Raw genomic sequence first — 26,851 nt, 5'->3', positions numbered from 1 at the left:
CTCGTACGTCGAAATCATGTTGCAATCAACACGATCGTTTCCACCTTTTTCAAATTCGGTTATTCGTTTCTGAAACTTAATGAAAATGAGAGTAACATACTTAAGGCAGGATTCTCGTTTTTTTCGTCGACAAAGTTGACACATGATAGTATTAAAAAGAAAAAGCATATTAAAAAATTGATTAAATAAAATCAAAAAAAGTGAGAACAAAAATAAACTAAATTTAATCTCAATAGATATAACATTAAGGAAGACAAGTTTATGCCTAAAAATTGAAATCAAATCACATATAAGATTAGTCAAAAATATAATGAAAACTATACTGTCCGGTGGCACTATGTTGTTTTCGTAAACAAATGTAAAATGTTAGACGTGAAAATGTAAGAAGTAGAAAATAAGTATTCAAAATAGAAATTTGATTCACCCTGTATAGGGCAAAAAGCTCTTTTTTGTTCTCTCGTAGTCCATAAAGAAAAAAAATATATTATCTTTAATCCTTTCGTTACGAGCGCCCACTACAGTTGCCGACTTTTTTTTTTACTTCGATGATACAATGCTTTTCCAGTAATTCCCAGATTAATTGCAATTGAAAGTTAGCCAAGAATATGTGTTCTTCATTTTATATTTGTAAAGGCAGGCAATAAGCAATCCACACGCATGTGTTTAGCAAATGAAAACAACAAATGTTGTGATGCCATTTCGATGATTTGCGTGTTGAGTTCACAGTGCTTATAACCATATATCGTCTTTATCTTTATCCATTGAATTATTATAATCTAATATACGCATACAAGTTGGATCCATTTTTTTTCTTCGTGCCTGAATACCGATACAAAATCTGTCCTATGCATATAATGTACTTATTTTTATGTTTCTCATATAATAAGACGAGACATTTGTTATGTAATACTTAAAAAAATGTACATACAAGAGAATGCTCACAATAACGTTGAAAAACGCAAATGCAAACGCCTCGTCCACTTTAGAAGACTACCGATGTGCAATTTGCACACTTTTCTGCAGGAAGTCGACTACCGTAATGAAAGGATTAAGCATAAAATGATTTATCAATGAATAAATAAATAAACGAACGAATGAATGAACCGATCAAATTGAAATGATTTTCCTCTTGGAGAATTACTTTCCGATTGTGTCGGCATTGGCGTTCCTCGTGCCGTTGGATTGACGATCGTTTAAATGACCTCTGGCTTGCCGGCTAGTAGGCTGGCCCCTGGGCTAGATGAGTGCGAGCTTTGGGGGACAGCAACCGCCCGTGAAATGCCCACTGGCTGCCTCACGTTCCCGTTTGCGGCGGCCCTGGCGTTCTGCAGTCTAATTTGTAAGGAAACATTTGTCTACATATAACCAATCTAAATCACAATAACACTCCGCTTTTTATCGGGATTAGTGATACACAACACCGAACGATCAAGCAATCCCATGAAACTCGTCAACGACAACGTTAACAGGCGCAGATCTAGCTGTCCTTCGATCCATCACGCTGATTTATTATTTCCTAACTAGTGTCCTTTTATAAACAGACATGATCATTACTTTTTTTTTACTTATTTTTTTTTTCTATAGTAGATTTTTGTTAACCTCTGTGTGAGCCTCTATCTCTACATACTTGGATTTAAATCATATAGGAAATCTCTAATTTTATTTGTAAAACAATTAAAAAAGCAAATACAAATTTCTTTATTGGAAACAAATCTCTTGTTTATTTACCATCAAGAAAATTTAAAAATAAGAACTTTCTTGATATTGAAACGAAAAATTCGTCCCTAAAAAAAGGTTGACTAACGTAATATATTTTGTTTTGGAAATAAATTGATAAAAAACCACTAGTCTAACCTGTTAATTGGATTACATCAGCAAAAACTTAAAATACCTAATTCATATTATACATGAAACTTAAACTTAAAAAAAAAGAAAATAAAAAATCGCTTAATCAAATAATTCAACAAATTAATAATAAACCAAAAACAAAAAGAAGCATCAAAATTTATACGTAATCCTAAAAAAAGCTAACTAAAAAATTAATTGATATATAATAATCTTATCCCATTAACAGGTTAACAATTGAGTAGAATTATTCGTCGAAAAAGTTGATGGAAAAATAGGAAGAATAAAAAAATATTTGACTTATTTTCAGCGCGAAGATCGAAAAACTTCTTTCGTCTACGATGGAAGCTTCGAAATCAACACGACATCATATACATATATATAGAGAAAGAGAAAAATTATATATCAATTAAAAATAATACGAGTAACATTAATGCTTCGTTACTTTCTATATGTATATATGTATATGTAACACTGACAATGAAAGACTGCAGTAACTGCGACGGACATCGGTTAGAAGTTCGTGTCGTGTAACAAGGAATACTGATCGTCGTGGTTGAAGCGATATTCAGCAGGTATCGTTCGACGTGTATTTTTTCTTTTTTTTAATTTCTTTTCTTTTTCTTTTCGTTTTTTTATTGAGCAGTGTTCGCCGGAACGATTGCCCTACTTGTTGTTTTTTTACTTACCGGTCGTGAATCGTCCCACGACAAGCTGCATTAGTACACACAGAGAAGAGGGAGACTTTAGAACTTAATTTGTCTTTCGTACGGTAAGCCTTTTTGTGTGCTAACAAGAACTCTACGTAACTAATGTGCGTGCTACATCGTTGCAACAGGAAATGCACGGGGATAGAAATCTAGGTCTGGTTTACTAACTTGATTTTAGACTGGCGCATAAATTGTTGGATCTTTCGGGCGGCTTGATGAGCCGCTTGCTGATGTACTGCCTGTTGCCTCGAGCAAGTTGATCCTGGACGAGACCGATAATTCCGATAATTGCTTTGAATTACCAGGGCTGCCTTTGTAGCTTGCCTTTAAACGTGAAAGACAATCAAAGTAGTTCAAACATTTTTTTATGATAAATTTGCAGGAACAATGAAGTCCTGAAAGGAAGTCGAAATGGATGAAAGAATAAAAGAAAAAAAAAACAGGGAGAGAAAAAAATTTGGCTTACAATCGAATAAGATTTGTATTAACTTGAAAAAAGGGTAAGTTAATCTTGTATTCGCACCGTCGCAGTTCGTTGTAAATGTAGGGAGTCAAGCGAGGGTTGGAAAGGCTGACGAAAGAGGGAGGAAAAGAAAGAAAGAAAGAAAGAGAGAGAGAGGAGAGAGAGACTGGAGGAAAAGTTGTTGAATTATTTACGACGCCAATTAAAAGTTTGCCCCGTGCGGCACGTACCTCGAACTCGAGCGTTATCGGGCTGGTTGACCTGAATCACGTTAAATTAATGTGCGGCGAACGTGCATGTCCGTATCTCTCGATAATTACTCATCGCTCGTTAAAATTAGTCGGCTGATCTCGCGAGATTCGAAGGAACGAGATGGACGAAGAGGAGAAAAAGAAAAAGACAATGGAGAGATGATTCGTTGAAAGAAAAAAGATGAGGACAAAAATAATCGTGAATAGTTGGTTACCTGTAATAAGCGCACTCCTTATGCCGACGATAATACTGTTGTATGAGAACGGCTGCGTGTCTTTCGGCTTCTTCTTGCCTCTGACGACCCTTGTAACTCCGATAGGCCTTCTGGATCATTCTCGCGGCATGATAAAGTTCCCTCTGTTCTCGATCGGACAAGGTCAACCTACTCAAGTCAGCTTCGTTCCCATCGGTATTCCCATTTCCATCATTTCCAGAAGGAAATTTCCGTTCGTTACAGCTTGGATAGTATTGACCGGCAGCGTTTGGATTGTTACCACCGTCTAGTTGCAGCTGCAATTGCAAAAATTCGCAAAAGTCTGCCGTTGTCGGTGGTGGCGAGGGCGAGTCCGGTGTCAGGCAACTGCTGGAAGGACTCGATGGACTCGCCTCGGCGTCGGCATCTGAGACGGAGGCCGCGCCTCCGCTGCATTCACGGTACGAGTCGAACAATTCGCCAGAATCGAGAGGCTAGAAACAAAGTTCCAGTCGCCAAGTGCGTTTTACGCGAGTTACGTGATCCAACGTTAACATCGATTACGTACACGCGTCTCTCATGTCAACAAATATCTACGGTATGGTAGTAGAGGTATGTGCATGTATAATATGTAAGTTTTGTAAGTATATCTCTAAAATATATGAATAAAAAGCAGTGAAATTCACCATTTGCTCCATCAAAGCATCTTCTAACGGCGACAACGGTGGTGGCGGCGGCGGAGGGGACGAGGAAGAAGACGGAGAATCACCTTCCGCTCTCTTGATCCTTTCCGGTAGCGCGGCTATTATTTGTTCGGCCAACGTCAGCACCCTCGCGTCTTCTTCCCCTATAAAAAGGAATCACCACCCTAGCGAAGATTGTAAAGTCTTATCCCGAACCGCCGAAACCACACCGATCACAACACCGAAGTTTTAAAAGCCGTTAACGTACGATGAGCCACATCTCATGTCAATAAAACGTTTAACACCAAGACTCGCCGTTATTCGTATTACACCGGTTAAACGGCTGCGATAATACAGACCGACATCTTGAAGAAAGAGGACACCGGTGTTGACAATTCCCTCAGTTCCTTCATAGACAGATATCACTCTCGTTAGAGCGACGTTTTTCCGATGATTTTACGAAACTTCTCTATTAGCCACCTTTTCCTCATCTTTTCGTTCGATAGATTCTCTTTGTCCTTATTAGTATTATTATTTCTATTATTACTATTATGAGTATTATGATTATTAATATTAATAATTGTACGGTTGAAATAAAAGTTTCGTATAGGCGATACCCTATTCACACGAGGTACGACCCGACGCTCGTCCCGTACGAATGAGAGATCATCGTCGTCGTTGTCGTCGTCGCTGTAGTCGTCTTAGAGAAAAAATCATCGGCAGCGGCCGAGAAGGTGTTAATAGGCGGCTAAGAAAGTTAGACTTTTATACAGCAATCATATCCAACACCAGCATTTACGAAGGCCAAGCAACACCAATACTGCTCAAGCTGCAAGAGTTTCAGAGGAGTTTGAGGATAAGTGAGCCTCGACCGCCTGGTCGTCGTTTAGTACGTAATACAGAGACAGAGAAAGAGATCGTGTTTAAAAAGTAAGGGGTTCGCTGTATTAGCTAGGATATATCTACGGATTCAAAGGCCACGCAATACTGTCATTGTCGGATGGTAGTAAGATCTATCGGCGTGTGTCAGAAAAACAGATTTACGGATAATTACAAATAGATAGATACAGGCAGACAGACAGACAGACAAACAGAAGGGGAAACGAGGAGGGTACGGACCTACGGTCTCTTGAGGGGTCGGAGCGCTCTCCATTCCCTGATCGCCGAGGCCTAACGACGACTCATCCTCTTGCAACAATTCCATGTTGTCCAGGAGCGGGGAACCACCTGTGTTTTTGCGATAAACCCCTTAATACTACTCGTTTGCCTCTAATGATATTACACTCGCACAACTTACGGCCTTTTATACTTTCTAGGATTGATTTACTGTTCGGACGGGGCTGGTATGGGAGGCTGGTGGGGAGGGATTTTTTTCAAATAGAAGGAGTGATTTGATTTGATTTGATTTGATTTACGTGTGGATATTAAGTGTGTATGCGCGTGTGCACGGAGAAAGGGCAGTATAATAGCAAACAAGACTAACACAACGCCAGATCGAGACCGCTGTCTTGAGAAGGCCTCCTAGGGCTAGGGCTGGCTGGTCGCAAGAAAAGCCTCTCATCTTGCCTTCTGGCTTCGAGCCGATTCAGTTCTTCGGCGATTGCCGTGTGTCCGTTCTCTGCTGCTAGCTCGGTTGCGCTTCTGTTTTGACGATCCCTCACGCGCAACGCCATCGCATTCCATCTGCAAAACCGAACGACGAAACGAACGTTTCATCTTTCATTCAGCCACCTTTTTATTCATGACGACATCGTTCGACCAATGGTCGATGCCAACCTATAAAGGATTCTAGCGGTATCAGCATGACCAGCGGCACAAGCCCAGGCGAGCGGTGTCAATCCAGCACTGTCTTGTCTAAGAGCATCCACTTCAGCATCCAATACGTTACTCGGATTTTCGGCCCTCCAATGTAGCAACGCGCAAGCTAATCTAGAATATCCCAATCCTGCTGCCAAATGTAACAGGGTCGGTCCACCTGATTGAAGAGCTTCGGCACCGACTCTCCACGGACGAACGACAGCATCCTAAAGGAAAACCCCATCGTTAGTGTCTCCTCCATTGAAATTCTACAAGAATTGTGCCCTCGTTAAACGTACCTGGCAATAAGCCACCAATCGTTCTTCCAGGTGAGCCGCTGGGGACGGCGGACCTGGTCCTTGCAATCGAGATTCCACATCCGCCAATCGATCCAACAATGCTCTTTCTGGATTCGGCTCGGTTGTAGGTGCTCTTCGATATTCAAAAGCAACGCTGTCCGATACGACAAATCCATCGCATGCTACCTGAAGAGACGCGATACCTGGAGCATGGGCAGGACATTGGCAACGCAATACACCAGGTTGAACCAAACACGCCTTCACTGGTTCCGCGTCAAAAAGCACCGAATAATTCTGCGAGCCGTTCCCACCTGTCCATGGACCGGCAACCAAAACCTACGAGTATTTGAAAAATTAATATAAATACATCAATAACCTTGACACACGATATACAAATCTTGTTGAATATTTGATATGCGTACTTTGACTCCACCCTCGGTATAACTCCACTCAGGACTGTATTCTGCGATCTGGACGGTTGTCCCAGGCTGACATCCAACATCGTTTTCAGGTCCACCTCTGATATCCGGTTTCGTATCTTCTGCCTCGAAATCGTGTAATTCCGGTAGATCCCCAAACACGTCGAAGGCATCCAAGTTGATAAGAACATCGTCGGAGGAATCGATAAAGTCCATCGGATTTATCATGCTATCGTCTGCGGGTGAGGGTGACGGGGAGGGCGGAACCATGTTTGCGGATAACGTCCTCTGAATATCTTCTTGACTCAAGTCTAACATCTTAGCGAAATCTGTGACCTCGGAAGCTGAACTGGTGATAGGTAAGGATTGAACAGTTGATCGATCCATGCTATCCTGTGCATCGATCTCTTGCTGTGTTTGTTGTTCTCTATCGACGCTAGTTTGCTGAACGATTTGTTGCTCCGTCACTTGTTGCATTTCCACTTGCTGACTCTGCTGTTGCTGTTGTTGCTGCTGCTGCTGTTGCTGCTGCTGTTGTTGTTGTTGTTGTTGCTGCTGCTGTTGTTGTTGTTGTTGTTGTTGCTGCTGCTGTTGTTGTTGTTGTTGTTGTTGTTGTTGTTGTTGTTGTTGCTGCTGCTGCTGCTGCTGCTGCTGCTGTTGTTGTTGCTGTTGTTGCTGCTGCTGTTGTTGATGATGATATGGTTGACTGTTAAGTATCAGAAGACCACCTCCACCTTGAATTTGTTGCAAACTTAAAACTAAAGGAGCCGGTTGCTGGCTCTGAGTCGAATGGGAATGTCTAGAATATACACGTGGAGCCGGCGAAGCTGTTGTTGAGGGCTGCTGACCGCCGGTCGTTGATGAAACCTGTTTGGTATAGTATCGACTTAACTATTGATGCGATACTGAAAATATCTAAATAATTCCAACTATTTTCTACTTCTAACCTGATTATCTGGTGTTAATCTTCTGGGTGCAAGTTGTGCGCTACTGCTAGAAGAAGTAGACGATGCCCTCTGTCTATCTAGCAATTGCGAAACGATCATGTCAACCGGATGAGTGGAGTGTTGTGTTAAATGAGGATTATTTGGATCATCGTCTCCACCGAGGAACATGGGCCTTAATTGAGAAGCTAATTCGTCCCGCGTCCATTCCTTCTTGTCTGGTGGCAATGCAAGACACGTTGGCAATGCCGCTAACTTCGCATCGCCGTCCGGATATGGAACGTTCAGGTAATGGACGAGAACAACGTCTGGATTCTGAAGGAGCCAATAGCATCTCCTATGAAACGTTGGTAGGATCGCCGAATGCACATAACAACCGTAGATACATTCGACGCCTTGGACCTAAGATTTCACATTCACAAAATTACTTTTATTAATCATACGTACAGAAATGTATACCTAAACGTATATTTAAATGACAATGACCTTAAGTTTCATGTGATCCTCCCGCGTGGTTTTACCATCCTTTCGTTTTTTCCAACAGTAACCATCTCGCCGATAGCGAACCTTTTTTCTCGAGTAAAGCAACATCGAGCCACTTCGAGGTCTAACTTTAACTTCCCGACTTTGCCACTCGGTGTGCCTTTGAAAGCTTATCAGGATGGCGGCAATTTCCTAAACACACAAATAACTTCCATTACGAAATATTCCTCGATCCGTGTTCTAAAATTCACAACGTAACGTACGTTAAACAAACGTAAATACGCAAGAGTTGTAATATTGATCGCAATGTTATAATAAAAAGAACTCTCAAAGGATAAAAGTTATATAAGATTTTGGTGTTATTTCTTTATCGGCGCACAAAAAGCGCGAGTAGAATATTCGAGTATACTGTTCCGTAGATTTTTATCAAGCTAGAGAGGACATGATTTAGGAAGGTGGAAGTCGGCTTCCTAGTATTGATTGGGTGTAGCCCCAACGGAGTCCTTCATTTCATTCACGCCGTGACGCCGCGCATCGGAAGGTGCTTCGAACATGTATGCGATCGAATCGAGGACTGCTTAAAACGAAAAGAATAAACTCAATTCTAAGGAGCCTAGGTGTGTGTGTGTGTGTATGTGTGCGTGTGTATGTACATATATGTATAGATGTATGTAGTATTCTGGCAAGCTCGCTGACACCTTCCTTTTCTCGAGGATTTGGCTTCTCCTCGCGAATCGCGCTGATATATTGCTGATCTTCCTTCCAATCCTCGTCTTTATCTCACTAAAGGTGATACGAATCTTAGAAGAGATTCGTCACATAGAAAATATTCGCATACATTTCACTATCAACGCCTCCGGCAACTTTTTGCACAATAAGATCCGCCACGTCAACAAGTATGCGCATAGTAACAGTTGCCTCTCTCTATTCGATTCAACTATTCACCGGTCCTCCTCTTCATCTATCATTTTCTGTCATACATGTAATATCTTTTCTTTCTTCTTCCTCTCTTCTATTTTTCTTTGTTATACTTGTAAAAAGAAGATAAGAATATTTCCAAACTCAGTGTCAAAACTTCTTTAACAATATAATCAGGTTGGAAATCATGACAAAAGTGTTTTAACAATAGGAATATTTTGGTATGAGCTATGATTGTCCCAATGTTAGACACTAACGATAAATATAAAGCAGAAGAATGAAGTACTCGGAAAATACACAGGTGTTCTCTAACGACGGCAGTGAACGAGTCTGGAATATCGAATACTTTTTATCTTTCCTCTGGATTCTCTAACTAGGAGGGCGTGTATCGAACCCTTACCAATACCACTTCCCTTTAAATCGGACCTCTCTAAGCAAATTGTTCCTCTACGTGCTAGTCAACTTTTCCAACCTGCCAAGTGTGAAATAGGTCAGGCAATGGTAGATAATTTGCTTTGGAATATAGAAACTGACAGTTTTCCTACATATGTATCTATGTATGTGTGTATATGTGTATACATATGAACATATATATACAAGGTCGGCTTACCCGCAGCACCAAAGATGCTTTCCAAAAATTTCCGACTGATTCCAATCATGATTGCGAATAGTGGAAGAAAAGCAGCCCATGTTTTTCACGGCCTGATTTACTTTACCGAGAAAAAGAGAGAGAGAGAGAGAGAGAAATAGGCGAAGGATCAAATGGAATACCTCGAGAAATTGGATATTTCCAGGAATATTCTTAAATGTGATAGAATCTGATGGAATCTAGATTGTAAGGTTGATTCGATAAAGAAACTTTTACAACAACAACAAAAGAGAATAAAGTTTCTCCAGAAAATACTTTTATTAAATTGCGAAACAATTTATTATGTATAGGCATGTACATAAAGAAACTTTAAACAAACAAGAAAAAAGGAAAAAGATTTTCTCGATAAGACTTATTAAGTTACAAAAAAAAAAGGGAACAAATTGATGTGAAAAAAGATTTTTTTATTGAATTATGAAACAATTCTTCGCACGCGCACGTGTATATGTTTATGTGTTGGACGACTATGATCGTGTGTATGTTTATACATGATCGACGTATAGGAGAAAGCGAAGTTGATATTCACTTGGAAGAAATTTCATTAATATCGACTGATAATTCAGCGTCAGGGAAGAGATAGAAAATGAGTGACAGTAGTAACGAAGCTGTCTGCAGTCAGGCGATAATGTCATGATATCTACAAATTCTAATTGTTAGTCGAATAGTAGGGATTGAATAGAAGTAGTCAGACAATAAGGAACTCTACATACATATGCTAACGGACAGTAGCAAGAGGCCTGTTCAAACTATTAACTTCGAAATCGTATAGTGAAATCACACGATATTAAACGGTTTATCAGTAGTAACATCGTAAAATAACTCTGACAAGTCGAGAAGTGCAGGATACGGTTAAAACCGTTCGAACAGAAGTAAAGTTGAAATTAGTCTTTGAAATCGTTAGGGAAACTAAACTTTTATTTTATACGATGTATCCCAAGACTGAAAAAAAAAAGTTTTCGTATGTATATATGTGTATACACACGCGATTTAATCGAGAAATATTCGAGTTACCGAGTGTATATTAAAATACTTTATTATTATTGTTCTTGTTATTATTTTTATTATTATTATTATTATTACTATAATTTTACTTTTATATAAGTTGATTATTTCTTGAGATTTATTTGATCATACGAATCGCGTATTTTATAGGATCACGCGAGAAGAAGGAGAACATTTTTAAGCTGACATTCGTAACTCCCCCACGAAGAGTCTAATCTGCGTATGACGATTTGAACAAATAGTATAATAGTATTAATATAATACTAGTAGTAGTAATGCTGGTAGTAGTGGTAATAAGAATTATAAACTTTCGAACGGCAGATGATAGGTGAAACTTAAATGAACGACGAAAAAGTACTAACTATAATTAAACGAGACGATAAGAAACGACATGAAAGAAGAAGAATCTACTATCTTTTAATACCGGTAGTCATGAAAGTCACGAGAAACTCTCTCTCTCTTTCCCTTTTATCGAGTTTAATTATAGTTAAATAATCGATATCGATGTGGCATGTAATTAAGAAGTCCTAAATTTCAATTAATTCTCCTCATATTTTATCCTTGAAACCTAAAAGATAAAAAGAAAGAATATCCAAACACGAAAATATTTCTATCTTAATATTTATTTAATTTCTTTTAACTTTAGGGAAAAAATGTATCTTCGAAATTGTGCATCGATGCGTTCGAATTTGTTCGTTTGTTCGAGAAAAGAGAAAAATAAATAAAAAGGAAAGGGAAGAAAAAAAATAGAGGATATTTCCAAGCTCGTCCGAGAAAATTTGCCAATTTCCTGGCCCCTTTGTAGAGCACTGAATAACAGTGAATGGAGAACGCCCACGCAATTTCTCCGACATCGTCCAATATCGATATTTCATTACCATCCTGTCGGCGTCCCAGTGCCACCATGAACGTCGCCAAAGACGACCACCAGCCCGCACTGCTACAGGTAGAGGAAGGAAGTTACGATAAATCTCTTCTATTTATGTGCCTCCCGAACGTCTCGATAAGAATGTCCTTCACTAATTAACCTTGCTACGCAATTTATCACCGTATCCTGAATCCGAGCTTCTACGTACAAACTACTACATCTTACACACACACTCACATATATATAAACATGTCCAGAATAAAGGAGGAGGGTCGAGGATTTAGAAGAGACATCGTCTTTTACCAAGGAAAATCAAACGACTAGAGAGACGACGACGAAATAATACTAAATGTCCTCCTAAGGGACACACGATTCTTCCTTTTCATTGCATACACACACACACACACACACACACAACTGATATGAACGAGCACGAATTTATAATCGAATAGAACTTTGGAAGTGTCTATCTTTCTGTCTGTCTGTCTCTCTCTCTCTCTCTCTCTCTCTTTCTTTTACCCCACTACTCGGAATAGTCGATGAAATTTGAACGTAGATAGATAGGTACCTGGGTATCTATATGCATGTATATATGTATGTATGCGTACACATATGTACGCGAACGCGAAGGAACAAAACGATGTTAATTGCAGCCGACATTCGCATTGTGTACCGTAGGAAATTGCAAACATTCGAATAGCTACATTTCGACGTCGGTTTCGAGCGGAAATCAATATGCAAAGTCAAACATTGCCTCAAAAACGAATCCCCCGTACAAACGCTGGGATTCCGGCTAAAGCCGAATGCTCTCTCTCTCTCTCTATCTATCTATCTATCTATCTGTCTATCTCTTTATATCTATCTACAATATCTCTATCTCTCTCTAAGTTACATTACGATGCTACTTATTATCTCCGCGGAACTGAAATCCAAGAGTGGCGTAATTAATTTGGATCATCGGTAATGCAGACGGATTCTGCGTCCTCCTCTTCCTCTACTCCGCCATCCCCATCACCACCAGTAACTCGCCCTTCTCATTTTCTATCTTTATCTATCATCATCATCTTATTGTTCAACCTTCCTTTCATTTCACGAACGAATCAAATTGAAAGTTAGCGGTGAAGATCGTGAGATCTATTAATAAATCGTCTTAAGACACAATAGCGAGGGGCCGCTTAAAGTGCCAGTATTTGCATAAAATAAGCTTATTCTCTCCCTCGCACACACAATCTTTCTCTATCTCTCTTTCTCTCTCTCTCTCTCTCTCTCTCTCTCTCTCTCTCTCTCTCTCTCTCTCTCTATCGGCGCGAAAAACACGTTTCGGCACTGCAGACTGATAGTTAATAACCCGAGGTAAAAAAGAAGAAGTTAGTCGTTTGATGGAACGAGAGTACAAAACGAACGACGTGTTCGTAGCCGTAGGTATGTGCTAAAACTTATTACTATAATCATCCTTCGTGTATGCATCCAATGCTGTGGGGGCCTCTATTTTAGTACAAATGGGATTTTATCAGGCGACGGTAATAAAAACCGAAGAACCACGTCAGAAGTCTTTTAGAAGGATATCACCTGAATGTTTTGTGTGCGAAAACCCAAGCCCCCTCTTCTGTCCTCTTTCCACTCATCCCTTTCTTGAATGTATCAAGGACGAGAATAGCTACGTACAATTTTTCGAGAGAAAAATTACTCTCCTCTTTTTTCTTTTTCTTCCTCTTTCTATCTCTTCCTTTTTTTCTTTCTATCTTTCTTTCTTTCTGTCCCACACTTAACTCGTACGTTCTTAAGTTAAAAGAGGCACAAAAAGAGGTACAAACTTCAGAAAAGATCCTCGTCTCTATTTACAACACTCTAATACGCAAGAAAGAATTCTTAGGCTATTTTATCAAAAGACTACTAGAGTTCTTCGACTTACTATGTACAAATCTATATATTTCTACATAGATACATGTATCTATAGACCTGTATGCATCTGTACATGTTCAGTTTGATGAACGTCTAGAAAAATTATAATTAAAGATGTTCGAGATTTTAACCTAGATCCAAGGATACAATTTAAAATTGGGAAAAGAAATATTTTTATTCCGATAGAGAGATGCAAACGAATAATAATAAAAATAATCATAATATGATTCTAGAATAATAATTAAGATTAATCGATGAGAAAAAAATTTACTTTGACCCCGAGCATTATTTTTTCACTGTTTGAGGTAGGAAAAGAAATAAAAAGAAGAAAGAAATAAAGAAAGAGGAGAGTTGGAAAAAGGAAAAGACAGGGAAACTCTATTGAGCTTAAAAAAGAAAAATAAAAGAAAGAGAAAAAAAAGGTCCGTTGAACGTGCATGAAAGAACGGTGGCACGGTGGCCGGGATTTCGGTTCGACCTCATTAACAACATTACACCAGGTTGCAGGGTTGCGTATATACCCGACATCCTCTCTTTGCGTTTCGCCGTAAGAAAAAAAAAAGAAGAAAAGAAAAGAAAAGCACAAAATAGAAAGAAGATACGAGAGAGAAAGAGAGAGAGAGAGAGAAAGAAAAAGAAAGAAAGAGAAAGAGAAAAGATAGGAAAAAAAATGAGAGAGAATTTTCCGTTTTAAGAAGGCACAAGAGGCTACGTTTACACAAAGACTCAAAGACCCGGGAGTGGTTGAAGTGAGAGAAGATGGAGGATGGCAGACTCGAAGTAGTAAAGGAAGAAGAAGAAGAAGAAGAAGAAGGAAGAGGATAAAAGCGGACAGTGTATGTAAGTAGAGATAGGCACATTCTCGTCAGACACCTGAAACTCATCGAGGGTGATCGTCGACGAGTCTCCTCTTTCCGAGCACTTTAATTTCTAGTACCTTTCCGAGCAAGAGAGAGAAATAAGAGAGATAGTAGGAAAATAAGAGAGAGATAAAGATAAAGATAGAAATAAAAAGAGAGAGAGAAAGAGAGAGAGAGAGAGAGAGAGAGAGAGAGAGAGAGAGAGAGAGAGAGAGAGAGTTGTTCCAAGGGCGAGCAACAACCAACATGTAGGTTGACTCCCATCGAGTTTACAAGTAGTATATAACGATAGTCGCAATTCGGTTCGTCAGAAAAAGAGAACGAGAAATAGAAAGAGAAAAGGAGAGAGTAGCTCGAAGAGTGAAAAGCTCGAAAGCTCGACTGGCAGGCTGGCTCTCTCGTTCTCTCGGTCTGCCTCCTGCTATTGATCGGAGGCCGACCGGGGTCAGAGTAGCAGTGGACTACATCGGTATACCTCTCTCTCTCTCTCTCTCTCTCTCTCTCTCTCTCTCTCTCTCTCTCTCTCTCTCTCTCTCTCTNTATACCTCTCTCTCTCTCTCTCTCTCTCTCTCTATGTGTGCACGAAGCTTTACGTTCTCTTCCTCCTCATCCTCATCATCGTCGCCGTGCTCGTGGTCGTCGTCGTATTCGTGGTCGTGGTCGTAGTCGTATTTTGGATATGTGCAGCACTCTTGCAACCAACACACCAATACCGACACTAGTTATCCCTCTCTCTGACCACTAGCAACCACTATCAACGCCCTCGACACCGACAACATCGGCACCGGCACTACTAGGTCCATATGTATAGATGTGTGTATGTATATCTGCTATCAACTTCACCGACCCAACACAACATCGTTCTAACTAGGAACAGTGCTAGAACTCAACCAAACCTAACTAACGACCCTGCTGCTGTTTTATATATATAGACGACGATGAGAATAATATTTGTCTATTTGTTAAGATATACTGATATATCCGAACGAACCCCTTACGCGTGTGTGTATATAATATATATATATATATATATTTTGTAGGCTATCATACTAAAAAGACCAGTGTCGACTGTGAAAAGAAAAAAAATACAAATATAAAAGAGGCTATTCCTTAAAATGCCCATCGGAATTCCGATAATTTCATACCTCGAATCCCCTCCTACTCCTCCTCCATTTCCTCCTCTTTCGTTTCGTTTCGTTTCGTTTTTGCTCTTTTTCAATAATAATAATAAAAAAATAGCGGAAGAGACAAAAATAAACTTAAACCGAGATCTAGTAGATAAACTTTTTTGACTAGATATACAAGATTCAAAATGATTAAACTTATCGTAACACGTCCTGTTCGACTATGTTATCAAAGTGAAATCTAATCTACGTCGTCGCCATCGTTGTTCGTATACTTCCTTGTCATAGAACATCATAAATCATATATGGTTGGTACTCACCTCGTTGGTATTCCATCGGTGTCTTTGCGTGGGAAAATGCTCGGCCCGCGGCAAAGTCTCTAAATTCTCCGGAAGCTTTATGGGATCCCCATCTGGATAAGAATATTTCCAAATTAATTTCTCCTCTGAAACACTGCTGCAATTTTTTGTATTTTATTACATAATTCTCACTCGTAAATCGATTTAAGTAAATTAGAAAAAGTCGTGTGCAATCAACGACGACCCGTATTGTGCGGCTTATCAAATTAAATCATTTCCGATACGCACGAACGAGTTTCTCTTATTTTCTAGAAAATTATAAATAAAAATAAATCGTTAAGGTTGAATATTTGCGTCCAAATATAATTGTATAATATTTTGTAGGATCATCAAATAACATTTTGACATGTAAAAGATACGTACACTCAATCATACGACTGGTTACAATCAAGCATACAGTTAATTCCGTTTTGTATGTTCGTCCACCAGCACGAACAACCGATCGATCCTGACAATTCGTTGGATGGAATAAAACGTAAAGACTTGACATTATTTATCAAAGAACTAAACTTTTTCAACAGCGCGCTTGCGAAATAGTCTAACATTCTGTGTAACATTTCATATACTTTTCGTAATCTTTCGATAAACGTCGTTACTCTTGAGAGGCTTTAATGCACTCTCGAAAGGTATATACTTACTATACGTAAGTAAGTATAATATAATATACATATATATAGTTATACTTACTAGTATACACTAACAGGAATGTATTTACCTCAGGTACAAGAAACCATGAAATTTCTTATATTTTCAAAAATAAAAACGTACGCGAACGAACATATTTTCTTGTATATTTTTGACATTAACATATATTTATTAAAATGCAGCACAAGGTGGTAAGTTTATACATACACAAAATTTTTTCTGGAGAATTTGAATTTCGTCGCAATCGGTTGCCACGACGCGCGGTTTGCCTAATATTTAGAACACACGCATGTTCTATGTATGTATAATGAGAATGGCGAAATGTATAAGTACCAACCGCACACGCTACGTAAATGAGGCCGACGGTCTCATTAAAATCAATACAAATCCATTAGATTTTAAATTGTTTTTGCACCAAACTCTTTAAACTCATAATCAGAAAAAAATTTAAGAAAAAAAATAAATTTGCCCTGTTTAATTGAATACGATCAAATTAATCAGTCGTACACTCGAATTAATCACACACAGTTGTTTAAATAAAATCAATTAAAATTTGTTGAAAAAAAATGTAGATTAACGAAAATCTGTGAACATTGGTATATTTGTGGAAAAAAAATATTTATTCTATTCGACTTATGATAAATAATGAAAAAAAAGTAAAATATACATTCTCATTTAATCAAGCAGTCTCATGTAAAATGATAGAAACGTAGGAAGAAACAACGTGCAGCACGCTTGAACGTTAAGTCCACAATCTGGATTTTCTGGCCGTCGAAAGCAAAACTTCTTGTGTGCAATTTGGCTCGGTTTCTACATTCTCTAACGAAAACTTTAGGTAGTTTAAACCATCGCCGTTTGTAGTTTATGTCGATTCATCTCACTCAAACGGAAATATTACATATACACTGAGAATTAAGTAATTCTTATCACACGGAAAAGCTCGACGGGCGATTGATGAGAGAAAGAGAAAGAGAAAGAGAAAGAGAAAGAGAAAGAGAAAAAGAAAGAAAGAGAGAGAGAGAGAGAGAAAAAAAAAAGGGAAAAAGAAAAAATTGTAATAGTAGGATAAAAATACTTCGACCCTCGTCGGTGCATATTCATTTAACTTTCGTCGACGTTAAGTAAAGCGATGCGGAAAAAAAAATTGAAAAACTATGTCAAGCGTTTTGAAAAATTAAAAGCTTTGCTAGAAAATCTTTAGATACCAGCATGTCGAAGCTAAAACATCTATCTAAATATCAAACTAAATCGACTATTAACATTTATTTAACCGTATAGACAGACAGGAAGCTTTCGCCGACATTCAATGGATAATCGTTTTAAAGCATCGACTATGTGAATTTGCATTTCCTTCTTTCGTACGAGGTAAACGTTTCTAATGTGGTTCTTAGAAATGAAATTAAAAAAGGAACAAAAATGAAAAGAAAATTTAATAATAAGAGTCAAGAGTAATAATACTAAAGAGTCCTTTTTTTATCGTAAAAATTTCAAAAGCCCGGAATTTAATTAAAAGAAGATCTTGAAAAATTGGATAAACCCCATTAAAATAGAGGAGAGAGGTGGATAGAGAAAGAGAGAGAAAAAAAAAAAGTATATCTGAAAATTAAATGAATTAATTTAATAAAGCATAATAAAGCTTAATCTATTGTTATCGATACTCTGACAATAAGTGGTCGATGCGAACTTTGGCTCAAAGTTTGTTTACAATATTTCAATGAATAAATAAATGAAATGCATTGGAAAGGAGATCTTTGACGGTGGTATTTTGTTCAAAGTGCAAAGAAATTTCAAGGTAAGAAGAAAGAAAGCGAAAATTCCCACGACGAGTGACGCTCTATGCTGAAAGGAGAGAGAAGAAGAAGAAGAAGAAAAAGAAGAGAAAAAAAAAGAAAAATATAAAAAAGTAAAAAGAGAAGAAAGAAGAAGAGAGGCTGGGAGACTCACTCGGGGCAAGAGACGTCGGGTGATTCGCGTGGTAGACGACGCGTTGTGCGTTCGTATGATTGTAGTTCGCCATCTCCGTAACGCTCGCTCGAGCGACCTTCGCGTTGATCTTACCGATCGTGGCCGACCGTCATCGTCCTCGACCATACGAGGTTGTAGTGGTGGTAGTAGAGGTACGCGCTCGTTGAGCTCTAGCCGGCATGATGACGTTTGTCGTCGTCGTCGTCGTCGTCGTCGTCGTCGTCGTCGTCGACGTAGAACTCGACGCAGAGCTCAATGTAGAACTCGACGCAGAGCTCAATGTAGAACTTGTAGTTGAGCTCTTATACGAGCTCGTAGCTCTCGCCGTAGTTGGGCCACCGGTCGAAAGAGCCAGCAGTCCTTCTCGCTTGGACGACTGCGCCCTCCTCGTGCTAGCACCAGCTAGCCGATGGAGATCCTCGCTCAGGATCCTAGTAGCAATACTCGCTCGAGAGTCGTTACCGGCGCTGCTGCCGTTCCCAGTGCTGCTGCTTTTATTACTAGTATTGCTACTGCTCTCGGTGTTGCTGTTAATGTTGATGTTGATGTTGCTATTTTTGATGCTCTGACGATGAAGACGATGATTCTCTTTTCGTCAAGACACTTTAATACCAGGATCCAGGATGAAGATACGATCGGCTTGCCGATATCCTTTGCGCGCTAATGTTTGTGCTCGCGTTGGATGGTTCCCTTTGGAACGGCAGGACATATCCCCTGGAGGATTGTGCACACGAGTCAGCTCGTTTCCAAACTTTTACTCTTTTTTTTTTCTATTTCTCTTACACGCACACACTTGCTCGAGATAATACTGCTTTATTTTCCCTTTCTCTCCTTTTTCTCTTCGCGTAGTCGTCAAACACGGTCCTTTTTTTTGGCTCGTTTCGACACTTCCTGTGTCAGGCTTTACCTACACCGAGGACGGTTCTTGTAGCGAGCGCACGTGGAGGCACGAACGTGCTATGGAAACAGTATCGCGCATAGGATCGATCCTCCACCTCCTCCTTCCTACTCTCCTTCCTCCTACCTCCTGCTGCTGTTTCTCTCACTATATATATATATATTTCCCTTTATCTATCGACTGTCTATAGCAATTCGATGAGAGATACTCTTCGCTGATACACTTCCTCTTCCTCTTCCTCTTCTTAAAATTCTTCGATCTAGTATAAAAAACTGGAGCCCCGCTCTTGGAGGGTAGGTCACCCTTTCTAGCAAAGTCTTACCCGATCCTTTCCTTGTTCCTCCCTTTTAAGAGAAGCAACTTACTCTCCTCCTCTATCAGCTTCTTCTTCTTTTATCGTTATTGTCCCTTTCTAATTCGCTCACTTTCCTTCAATCTCTACCGGTCTCTCTCCCTTTTTGTTGTGCGCTCCGAAACTCTGTTCTTCTTATATCCTAAGTTACAACACTGAACCTGTCCCCAACCGGAGGGACAAAATAATGTAAGGATCACACAGTTACAGAGAGAACTCAAAACGGAGATTCAGAGTCGACGCGTTTTCCTTTACTTTACTTTACTTTACTTACTTTCTTCCTTCCTTCCTTCCTTCCTTCCTTCCTTCCTTCCTTCCTTCCTTCCTTCCTTCCTTCCTTCCTTCCTTCCTTCCTTTCTTCTTTCGTTGTTTAAACTTTTCCTTCGTTATCTCGTGGCACGTGCTAGCTCGCCTTCTCCAATGTTTCCTTCCTTCCTTCCTTCCTTCTAATTCACTCCGCGACGACTGGAGAAGAGTCAAAAAGCAGAGGAATCTCTGTATTTTATTATATTTTCTCCTAATCGCTCGACTCGTTCATTAGGCGTTGTTCGTCTTTTGATAATAATCAGGATGCTGATATCTCTCTCTCTCTCTCTCTCTCTCTCTCTCTTTCTACCACCTCCCTCTATCTAACTCTCTCCCTCTCTCTCTCTCTTTCTCCTCCGTTCACAGGCCGGTAGGACGCGATTGCCGTCGAAGAGGCACTCGCGTCGGTAACGTTAAAACCCCTTCCTTCCTGCCTTCCTTGCTTCCTTCCTTCCTTCCTTCCTTCCTTCCTTTCCTCAACAGCCGCGCGCGTGCTCCTTCGATTATCCTTTCTCGTATTTAAAAATACACAAGACTTTTTCTTAAAAAGATTTTCAATAAGAAGATAGTAGAAGTAGTAGCAGGCTTTTAAGAGCTTCTTAAGGAGAAGTACAACGTGACGTAATTTTGTTTGTTTATATATTCGCGTGTATTTTTAATATAGTTTCGTGTTGCCGTTGTTGTTCTTGTTGCCTTTTTAAAAGTGTTATTTACAAATATGTATTTGTTTTGTTTATGTGTTTTAATAAAATAGTTCAAATTAGTCTTTGGCCCCGCGTGTCTGCTCCCGAGCGGCGGGAGCCGCAGAGTGATCCAGCCCGCGACTCCCGAGCTTTCCGCTCCTCGTCCTCGTGTCCCCTCCCCTCTTTTCCTTCTTCCTTCAGCACCAAACTACCCCTATCCACAGCACTACCCTCTCTTTCCGAGCGATTCGCGTTTGCCCCCACTTCTTTGTCGGTCGGTGCTCAGCTATCCCCACCCAAACGAGTAGAGCGCAGTAGTAGCAGCGGTTCGGTCGGTTGGTCGGTCAGGCTCCCGAGGCTCGACTACGGGCCCTGGCCAACGAGCTACCCCCACCGCCAACTAGCTAACCCTCTCGACCCACCCACCCACCCTCTTTCTCTCTCTCTCCTTCGACAAGGCAACGTTATCCTGCTACACACTCTGCAAAAGCACGACCGGCAAAGCACCGCCAAGAGCAGCAGCAGCAGCAGCACAGTACAGCACGATAGAGCAGAGTACTAGCACTCACCAAAGTAGAAACGTTCCTAACGATATGCCTGCTCTCACTCTCTCGGTTGGAAAACTCGCTAGAGTTATAAATTAAAGATTACCGAGAATGCAAATTATTCCGACAAGCTAGAACCTACGAAAACCCTTTCTCTCTCACACACACTGGGATCATCCCCTTCCTTCCTTTTTTCCTTCCTTTTTCGCTCGTTCGTTCGTTCGTTCGTTCGTTCGTTCGTTGGTTCGTTCGTTCGTTCGTTCGTTGGTTCGTTCGTTCGTTCGTTCGTTCGTTCGTTCGTTCGTCCGTTCGTTCGTGCTCTTAGAAATAAAACGTCGTGCCGAACGTTACCAACCCAACAACCCCGTTCCAAAACAATTATCGCTTGCACTAGCTATACTTTTTACTCTACTACCGCGCGAACCTTAATACTTACTACTCTACCTCTTTCGTCTTCTCGAGACTGTACAACTTTGATAAATCTTATATACCTTATACCTCCAGTTTCTTCTATAATACTACGTGAAAATAATGTTCGCGAAAAGGTTACATCGAGGACGAAATTCGTTCGTGCCGTTCGAAACCGTACGGCCTTGCACGTACTTTCCGGTACCGTTCTTGCTCCCCTTCTACCTCCTCCACCCTGCCAGTTCGATAATCTTGAGCTTCCTTTCTCTCTCTCTCTCCCTCTCTCAAACTCCAATTCTCTTTTGCTCTCTCTCTCTCTCTCTCTCTCTTTCTCCCCCTCTCTCTCTCTCTCTCTCTCTCTTTCTTTCGTTATTTATTTTTCTTCTCTTTTTTTTCCACAAGCAATATTATATTTCATACTAATTCGTACATGAAACGTTATTCACCAAGAGGATAGCATCTATCGGTATAAATCGACTAAATCCTTTCCAAACGAAAATTCCATCTCGTTTTACACGGTTGTATACATTCTTCTACATACGTATGTATACATGCATGTACATAACATGTATATAGATACACATATATGTGTGCGATAACGATCGTGCTCTTCCTCCGGTTGCAGTGGCTTTACAACGTTTAACACTTGTAAATCAAAGGAAAATGCTGCGATCGTAAACCTTATTCTTGCGTTCGTCAAAAGGGCATGTCTCTCGTACACTTCCGTGCGAAATTATTCGAATATATTACGAGCTTAAAAAAAGAAACGAAAACTAAAAGAAGGAAGAGGATTGGTTAGAAAGAGGTAGAGAAGGTACGAAAAAAAGGGGAAGAAGATGGGAGAACGAGGGGAGGAAAAAAAGAAAGAAAAGAAAAGGGGGTCGCAATAAAAAGTTTCTTTAAAACGTGAAACGCGATGGAAATAGTTTTCTTATTGCGTAATAGAAGCGGCAGTACTAGTGGATGCACGATTTCTCTCTTGGTAGTCGCCTAAACCATATTCCACTCACAGCCTACGATGTGGAGGAAAGGGGGGTGTACAAAAAAATGAAGAAGAAAAAAAAATAAAAAGAAATAAAGAAGGAAAGAGAGTGAGAAAGGAGACAGAGTGCCCAGCAGGTTCGCACCTACACACGAAAAATGCGCATTCGTGCCGCAAGAGACGTGGAGTTGTACGCTTGCAGACTCGTAGAACTACCCCTTGTACTATCCTTACATGTAAAGGACATACACATAGAGACATAAACATAGACAGTATAGAAACACGGGGGACGCGCACAAGGAGAAAGAGAAAGAGAGAGAAGTGGGTGCATGACACAGCATACATCGGATTCTCGCAGAAGGTTCGTGTCGAATTTTAATGGAGGTGCCGCCATCTTCTAGTGACCCCTGGAACAACCAGTCTTCCTTCCTACTAGTCTATAGATATCAGCAAAAAATATATAGAGAAAAGAAGGTGGCTCGGTGGGTGGGTGGCTTGGGTAAAAATCACTCGGGCTTGCGCTCCAGACTCTTTCTCATTCACCCCACTATACCGCACCTCAAACCATTCCATCCCACCCTACAATCCCTCTATTCCATTCCCTATCGCGAATCTGATTAATGGCCGGATTCATGGGCACGTATTTATATGGATTTAAGCGTTGCCTAGGTAGAAGTACACTGTTCCACGTTTGCCAACGTTAACGTGTGAAGAGAACTCTCTTTCTCTTTCTCTCTCTCTCTTTCTCTCTCTCTCTCTCTCTCTCTCTCTCTCTCTCTCTCTCCCTCTCTTTCTACGCGAAAAGGATGCATGTGCCGTTGTCGTTTCGAACGAATACTACCACCACCAAAAGTACCCCATCGCCACCACTACAACTACAACTACCATTTCACGGATTCCCTTACCGATCCAAACGTGTCCTACCTCATGGTGAACTCTCCAAGCTTTCCTCGCGTAGCCTCATCATTTAACCCCGACGTTATAATCGAGACCGAATAACTCACGACGGTTGTAGATCAAAAATCAAATGACCTACACCAGTTCGTTAGATGATTCATTTAAAAACGTTAATATCATAGATCGTACAAAATTACTCGAGAAAAAATTCAATTCGTTCAATAATCGAACCTTTTTTTCATTGACAAATTTTTTATTCCGTCGCGTTCGACGTAAATAATTATTAATCGAAAAACCAAAAGTTCTTTTATCTAACCGAAAAATCAAGAAAATAAAAATAAATTAATCGCAAACGCATATACTTAAATGAAAAAGACTAGAGCAAATAATCATCGTATCGAGCACCGATGTGGAAACGGAAGATTAGAGAGCGGAACACAAAAGGGGAATCCAATAGCGAGCACGCTTGCTTATTGTTAGTGTGTTCTAATTACTCGACGTTCCTGCGGTGACATCAGACACATCGACCGTACCCGGGCCACCTCGAAATTAGCCTATTGATTTGAAAACAGTATAGGTTAGAGAAAAGGATAGAAAAATTTTCTGACTCTGATCGATGCTATCTGAATCATCGACGAGGTCTACCACGTCGGTAGAGATTCTTTGAACGAGCAAGAGAGAGAAATAGAAAGAGATAGAGATAACGAAGAGAGAAACAACGCCTGACGATATAGGAAATCCGTGGTCAAAAAACAAAAATTCGTCTAGGTAATAGTTTGTGGGGAAAGAAAGAGAGAGTAAGGGAGAAGCGACAGGGAATTGGACGATAACGAGCTGTTCGCTGATAACCACCGAAGTTCCTCTTCTTGTTAGTTAATCAACATTAACGTGAGAACCCAGTAACGATTATTTCGTTCTATGAGAGTTCTAATTGTAGTGATTGCTATCGATCCTGGTAGTAGTTAAAGAAGCACGTGACTTGACCTTCCCATTTACGACGATCTATTTGTCCGAACGAAAAGAAACGAAAATCCTAACTAGAATAGATAGAAATTTTCTCTGACGATCGATAAACTACCTCGACTAAATTAGGATAAAACTGAGCCAACAAAGCTACCGATAACATGCTCCCTAGATAAACGACCTGGAAATGGAGGAGTTTCCTTACTCCGTAATATTCATTATCTCGCAGTTCATGATCAGGCGGCAGCTTTTGGATAATCCCAAGAATCACCGCGGTGTTACCCACTTTCACGCGTGTACGCTCGCGATGCATTGCCGCGTCTAATGGGAATGGACCGACAGAAAGACAAACAGAAGGTGAAAAAGAGAATGGACAGGTAGAAAAGAGGAAGAGGTCGCCCTCGAACGTTTGCGAACCGGGTAGGCGCGAGGTGATCAATTACGTAACTTGATAAAAGTGGGTCACGTGTCAAAGTGCGGAGCCATCCCCAAAGTGTCCAACTTTTTTGCTATAAGCTCGTAAATTACCAGTCAGCTAGCAAACTAGCTAGCTGCTGCTACTACTACTACTACTATTACTACTACTACTATCGCTTTGCTTTAAATAGAATGTTGGCAGAGACTCGTGTCCAACTACCTCTCGCGTCTTCCTCGTTTGGCCCGTCCCTTTTGTATTCTCTTACTGCTATCTCTATCTATCTCTCTTTATCTTTATTTATTTCTTTCTTTCTTTGCCCTTGCGAGTCTCACGGTCTCGTACGAGGTCTCAAAAAGTAGGAAGTGACTCTACACGCACATACACACACACACACACACATAGATACACCCATAGAATACATTCATCTATGGTACATAGAACTAGGACGAAGTTAACTGGACACGTAAGCTGACCGGTGGTCGTTAGTCGCTGGTGATACTTCCTTCTTCTAAGTAGGAAGAGAGAAGGACGAAGAAAGGAGGGTCAGAGCAAATAAGACGGTTTGTTCTGCTTGAAAAAAAAGAAAAAAATAGAAAAAGACAGACAGAGAGAGAGAGAGAGAGAGAGAAGGGGGTGAGGGTGAGTGTCACGGTAGGTGGGCTAAGACAATCGATAAGATTGCTGCCGGGTTCGGAGAAGCTCGACCTCGTATTCATCAGACTACTTTAGCGCTTCTCGCTTTGGAGCGTTCAAGTTTTGGAACTATGTTACGACGGTCGTCATCCAACGTATACGAATTAGAATTGTGCACACGCTAAGGGTAAATAAAGATAAATAAGAACAACGGAAAGAGAGAGATAGAGAGAAAAGAGGGTGAGGATGAAAAAACACAAATGTTTGGTAGGATAAGATTGGTAAACTCGAAGGGAAGGATAAGTTGAAGCCGGAAGGAAAACAGTGGGATCCTTCGAAAGCGTGCAATCGCTGAGAGGGGTAGAAAAGAAGAAGAAGAGCTCCTGTCTCTTCAGGGGTCGATACCCAGTCCAGTCAGCAGCGATCGGATAGGTCAGAATAGAGCAAGGATATGCTAGGATACCGTGAATATAAGAAACCTATATAAACGAACTCGCGAAAGCACAGGTCGAAGAATGCACAGAATCGCCGCTCTGGCGGATATTACCGGAACTACGAATTAACCCTTCACCACGTTTACCCGCTAGAGAGCACCCTATCTTACGTATCTCTATGTATCCTCCTACTATAACCTTACGACGAGGGTTCATTTCTATTTTTACCCAGGGGTTGCGAGAAATCACGTCGATAAGGAAGCTTACCTCCTATCTTTTATTCACTTTTATAGATTTCTCATTACTTCCAAACGATTTTTAATCAACCGACTAGTCATTTATATCCTTCAATAATTTTACCAAGAAACCAACGTTTGCGATATTTTCGTTTTGTTGCCTTTCAGTTTTTGGAAACGCGGCGAATATAAAATGCAAGAATCTATAAAACAAAGTGAAAAATTTATTTTTATTAAAGTTACTGATGAGAGACTGATAACTCTATCAAAAGTTAAGCTAATTTGTGGAATTATTTTTTGAAGAACTAACAAAATTAAAATGTAGAAATCGATACCATTATAGGCACCGTAATAATATTCGCTAATAAGACTTGATTGTTTTTTTGTTTCTTATTGCACTAACGAATGCATGAATATAACGAACTTTATTGAAATTATTATAATATTATACTTGGAACCATTATCTATCAATTATATTAATTTACAATGCGATAAAAAAAGAAACTCACTCGAGATATCGATTTAAAAAAAAATAACAAAATATACTAGCTTTTCTTAATTTATCATCTTCATAAATGCACGACTAGAGATAACTTTTTTTTCTTGGTTCATCAAATCCGCAAACTTGACAATTTTCATGTTTTCTGTCTCTGTCTGTCTCTGTCTCTGTCTGTCTGTCTCTCTCTCTCTCTCTCTCTCTCTCTCTCTCTCTCTCT

General features: G+C 40.1%; 1 protein-coding gene across 1 annotated transcript in view; it reads right to left on the bottom strand.

The window, feature by feature from the left end:
• Positions 1 to 208: 208 nt before the first annotated feature.
• LOC106784385 (calmodulin-binding transcription activator 2) overlaps positions 209 to 26,851 on the bottom strand; it is a 52,963-nt gene continuing 26,320 nt past the window's right edge. The window contains exons 4-16 of the mRNA XM_014743859.1: positions 15,732 to 15,823; positions 8,092 to 8,280; positions 7,609 to 8,007; positions 7,215 to 7,528; positions 6,665 to 7,151; positions 6,243 to 6,578; positions 5,923 to 6,170; positions 5,630 to 5,829; positions 5,266 to 5,373; positions 4,150 to 4,310; positions 3,485 to 3,957; positions 2,724 to 2,879; positions 209 to 1,332 (exon numbers count right to left, since the gene is read on the bottom strand). Of these exons, the coding sequence (XP_014599345.1) occupies positions 1,194 to 1,332; positions 2,724 to 2,879; positions 3,485 to 3,957; positions 4,150 to 4,310; positions 5,266 to 5,373; positions 5,630 to 5,829; positions 5,923 to 6,170; positions 6,243 to 6,578; positions 6,665 to 7,151; positions 7,215 to 7,528; positions 7,609 to 8,007; positions 8,092 to 8,280; positions 15,732 to 15,823 (3,302 nt within the window). The 3' untranslated portion in view covers positions 209 to 1,193. The remainder of the gene's footprint in view (positions 1,333 to 2,723; positions 2,880 to 3,484; positions 3,958 to 4,149; positions 4,311 to 5,265; positions 5,374 to 5,629; positions 5,830 to 5,922; positions 6,171 to 6,242; positions 6,579 to 6,664; positions 7,152 to 7,214; positions 7,529 to 7,608; positions 8,008 to 8,091; positions 8,281 to 15,731; positions 15,824 to 26,851) is intronic.

Source organism: Polistes canadensis, unplaced genomic scaffold (assembly GCF_001313835.1).
Source record: "Polistes canadensis isolate GaletaPanama2010 unplaced genomic scaffold, ASM131383v1 scaffold_34, whole genome shotgun sequence".
NCBI classification, from domain to species: Eukaryota; Metazoa; Arthropoda; class Insecta; order Hymenoptera; family Vespidae; genus Polistes; species Polistes canadensis.
The sequence above is the reverse complement of the archived record's forward strand: the minus strand, read 5'-3'. Positions and strand labels throughout refer to the sequence as shown.